The sequence below is a fragment of the Peromyscus leucopus genome, chromosome 3 (assembly GCF_004664715.2).
Source record: "Peromyscus leucopus breed LL Stock chromosome 3, UCI_PerLeu_2.1, whole genome shotgun sequence".
Taxonomy (NCBI): Eukaryota; Metazoa; Chordata; class Mammalia; order Rodentia; family Cricetidae; genus Peromyscus; species Peromyscus leucopus.
The window spans coordinates 85,519,546-85,523,941 of record NC_051065.1 but is presented as its reverse complement, the minus strand read 5'-3'; the positions used below and the strand labels follow the sequence as shown (position 1 = coordinate 85,523,941).

General features: G+C 40.4%; 1 gene segment (V, D, J or C); it reads left to right on the top strand.

Annotated features, from left to right (window-relative positions):
• The first annotated feature begins 1,014 nt into the window (after positions 1-1,014).
• Positions 1,015-1,583, top strand: LOC114688836. The segment is given in 2 exon segments: positions 1,015-1,111; positions 1,261-1,583. Coding segments are annotated over 2 exon segments (372 nt in total).
• Positions 1,584-4,396: the final 2,813 nt, after the last annotated feature.

The window sequence follows — 4,396 nt, the reverse complement described above, 5'->3', positions numbered from 1 at the left end:
AGATTTCATCCTTCCTTATGAATCATGTCTTCAAGTAGTATTCTATTACTCTTGTGGGAATCATTGTAAGCATGGAGCTGCGTGGGAAGTTGTGGAGCTAACTCCCAATGGATTCATCTATGCAATACTTCCATACCCAAGGCTCAGGGAACACTTTTGAAATTTGGATGGAAATATTGTAAGAGCAATAGGATCAATGAGTTTGCTGTGAGATTTTTGCCTCCTAGTAACATCAGGAGATATACATGTAAGGTTTCACCAACATTACTAACCAAATATGAGCTGAACAGTGAGGACTCAAAGAGCATGCCAAATTTTGATTCTCCACAAAGGATTATAGACAACTGAGTAAACCTGGAATCAGGAGAAGTGCTTCTTCCCAAGAGAGAACACACCAGTTTGTTTTCCTGTGACCCAATGATCAGCCCTGAAAACATTCATACAAGTTTCATTATTTAGACTTAACAGTTTATATTTAGGAATATTCATGTATATACAAGTATAGATATGCATACATTAACAAAGTAAAGAAAAACAAGGCCATGAATTTGAAGGAGAGTGAAGAGATATATTGGAAGGATTTAAAGGGAAGAAAGGAAGAAAAAAATGCCTTAATTAAAACAAAATCTCACAAATAAATAGAAAAAAAAGAAGTAGTTGCCTGGCCTCAATAACATCGCAGCTACCTATGAAAGGATCTTGTAAGGATTTATGTAATTTCTAGAAATGTACCATAACTGACAGTCCCTGTTATGGAGGGAAACATAACACAAAAATTCTACATTGAACATGACAGAAATAAAAATAAAGTGCAACTCTTAGCATGTTGTTGTTGTTGTTTGTTGTCCAAAGAGGAGCATATTCCCTACAAATAAACCTGTACTGCCTTTCTGATCTGAGACATAAGAGGACCGCAGGCTGTAATAAGTCACCAAGTTGGCCACACCTGCAGCTGCACTCAGTCATTGCTGATTTGCATGTGCCTGAGCACGCCCGATCTCGTTCTTCATAGTCAGGTCACATCCTGTGCTGGAGTCAGCCTCACACAGTCACAGCACAGACATGAGGGTCCCCACACAGCTCCTGGTGTTGCAGCTGCTCTGGCTCATAGGTAAGGAATTTTAATTTCTATGAAGAAATTTCCAAATGGCATTGTGAATTTATTCAACTGAGTCTGGTCTGTATTTCATTGTCTCTGTGGAAATCTTTTTGTAATAGAATTAACTCTATACAAATTTATTCTCAATTTTCCAATCTCAGGTGCCAGATGTGACATCCAGATGACCCAGTCTCAAGCCTCCCTGTCTGCTTCTCTTGGAGAAAGTGTCACCATGACATGTCAAGCAAGTCAGAACATTTACAGTAATTTAGCATGGTATCAGCAGAAACCAGGGGGACCACCTAAGCTCCTGATCTATAATGCAAATAGTTTGGAAGATGGGGTCCCTTCGAGATTCGGTGGCAGTGGATCTGGCACACAGTATTCTCTCAAGATCAGCAGCCTGCAGCCTGAAGATGTAGCTATTTATTACTGTCAACAGTATAGTAATTTTCCTCCCACAGTGATACAAGTCATAACATAAACCCCCAAGGAAGCAGAAGTATGTGGCCTGGCTGCCCAGATGTTCCTCCTGGTGAGTCACCTCCTGAAACTGTTTCTTGGATGTTATAGCATTTTTAACATAGCTTATGATTATTGTTTTTTTTTTTTTTTTGCAGAAGAGCCTAACCAGTCTTCTCTGTAATCTAATTATCATTCTTTCACTTCATCCCAAGCACTACAGAGTACCAATGTCATTTCTACATTAAAAGAGGACAGAGCCATTCCCTGTGAGGAGTCTGAGATGTATCACCAGTTGGGACTCATACAAAAGAGTGGAAGCTCTGTGGATATTCCAGCAAATTTCTTTATGTACAGAAAGTTAACTTATAAATGCCAGTATTCAAAAGGGAGGTAATCATTATTGAGAGAAGCTGACACCAGAAAGCATTCCTTGATTTCTCACAACAGCTAGAGCACAAGACTCGGAGAAAGAGAAGGCTGTGTATCTGTGATCCTCTGCTGCATCTTAAAATTCCAGCAGTGGGTATTGATGCTCTCAGTTCTCTGCAGCACATCAAGTAGGATTCTGTGTCCACTGGTCTGCTTAGAAGAATGAAACAATATTGAATCTCCCTCCCATGAGTTTTAATCTCACCATATGAAGAAGAATATAGACTTTTCATATGAAGTCATAGAAACTAAAGGATTGTCTTAAAGAGGCTTTCAGAAGTGATATTGATGAAGATTTGATATTCCAGAACATACTTTTAGGAACCAAAAAAACCTACAAAACAACAAAAATAATCTGAACTCCATTCTGTCTCTCTCTCTCTCTCTCTCTCTCTCTCTCTCTCTCTCTCTCTCTCTTCTCTTCTCTCTCTCCCTCCCTCCCTCCTCCCTCCCTCCTTCTCCCTCTCTTTCTCTCAGTCCCTCTCTCCCTCCCTCTCTGTCTCTCTGTCTCTCTCTCTCAGAACTTTCATCGATCTTATGTGAATAAATATATTTTCAGTTACTTCATAATATCCCATCATCCTCCTGTCTATCTGTGTACCTAAAGTTCACATAGACTTAATTAGCCTAGATTTATATAAAAAAGAACAAACAAGTCAGAATTTAAAATATCACATTTTTAGGAACTTCTTAGTTATGACACCCATTAATTTTTTTTACATAAATTCTAGGCTGAGTTTATCAACTTTTGAAACTCCAGGGTTATTAGTTGCAATACACGGAATCCATGTATAGATTTGTGAAAATATACATTTAAGTGTTTCATTGGTATGGAAAGCATGTCCCCTAATTAAGAGGAATTATTGCAGTTATAGAGAACCTTGGTTTGATTCTCAGCATCCACATGGCAACAAACATCTAGCTTCAACTTCAGTTCCAGGGAATCCACCATCTTTCTCTAGCCTCTAAGTACGACAGGCCTGCACACTGTGTACTTACATGCAGGCAAAACACTCATGCATTTAAAAGCATTGTTAAAGTGGCTCACATTATGAACACAGATATATTCTCTGTTCATTTGTGTGCTCCGTAATGTACAAGGCCTATTCTGCTATTCTCAGTATATGTAATTTTTTTCACTTTTTCTTTTTCTTTATTCTTCTCTCATACAACACATCCTGACCACATCCTCCTCTCCTTCCACTCCTCTCAGCAGTCCCCCAACTCTCCTCTCCCCAGATCCATTACTCCTCCATTTCCATTCAGAAAAGAGAACTCCCAGAGATATCAACCAAACAGTGCATAACCAGAAGAAAAAGACTAGACATGAACCTTTATGTTAAGTCTAGATGAGGCAACCTAGCTAGAGGAAAAGGGTTCCAAGGTCATGGAAGAGTCAGAGACACCCGCACTCCCATTTAGGAGTCTCACAAAAATTGCAAACTATACAACCACAATGTATTTGCCAGGGACCTCGAACAAACTCATGCAGGCTCCATGATTGCTTCTTCTTCAGTCTCTGTGAGCCCTTATGAGTCCTGCTGTTTTGATTCTGTGGGCTGTTTTCCAGGTATTCTTGAGCACTCTGGCTCCCCAAATCCTTCCACTGTTTGCCTATTTCAGAGCCCACCCCGCCCTGCCCAGCTCCACCTAATGTTTGGCTGTGGGTCTCTGAGTCTTCTCCATCAATTGCTGTTCAGAAGCTTCTCTGATGACAATTTTGCCAGGCACTGATTTATGAGTGAGTATAGCAGAACAGCATTAGGAATCATTACACTGCCCCCCTTTTGGTTTGTTTGATTTTTGCTTTATTTATTATTTTTTATATCTCTCTTCAGTCCTGTTTAGTTCTGCTTTAAGTCCCTGGCCTACCTAGCTTCCAATTCTTGGTTACTCAGGCAGTGGCAGGCCTGAGCTCTCTCATGTGGCATGAACCTCAAATTATCAGTCATTGGTTGGCCACTGCAATAAGCTCTGTACTACCATTGCCCCAGCACATTTTGCAGTCTGGACTGGCTGTAGGTGGAAGGTTTTGTGTCTGGGTTGGTGTCCCAGTCCCACCCCTGGAAGCCTTGCCTGTTTCAGAAAATGGCCTGTTCAGGCTCTATATCCTCCATCAGTTGGTGTCCTTTGTAGATGTAACCATCTTTATAAATAAGAAACCCAGAGCCAATTGTAAAGTTAAAAAGCCCAAGAGGTCAGAGCAATAGCTAAGAGCTAAACTCCATACCCTTTACTGTCACTGTTGTCCTCCTCAAGAGAGCTACTTTCTGTCTGTCTTATTTATAGACTTTTTATTTTGTCTTCTCTTTGGTTGTAAACCCAACCACATGACTTCCTTGTCAGTGTCTGTGTGTACAGACCTCCAGGTCTTTTATGGTTGGTATTGAGATTAAAGGCATG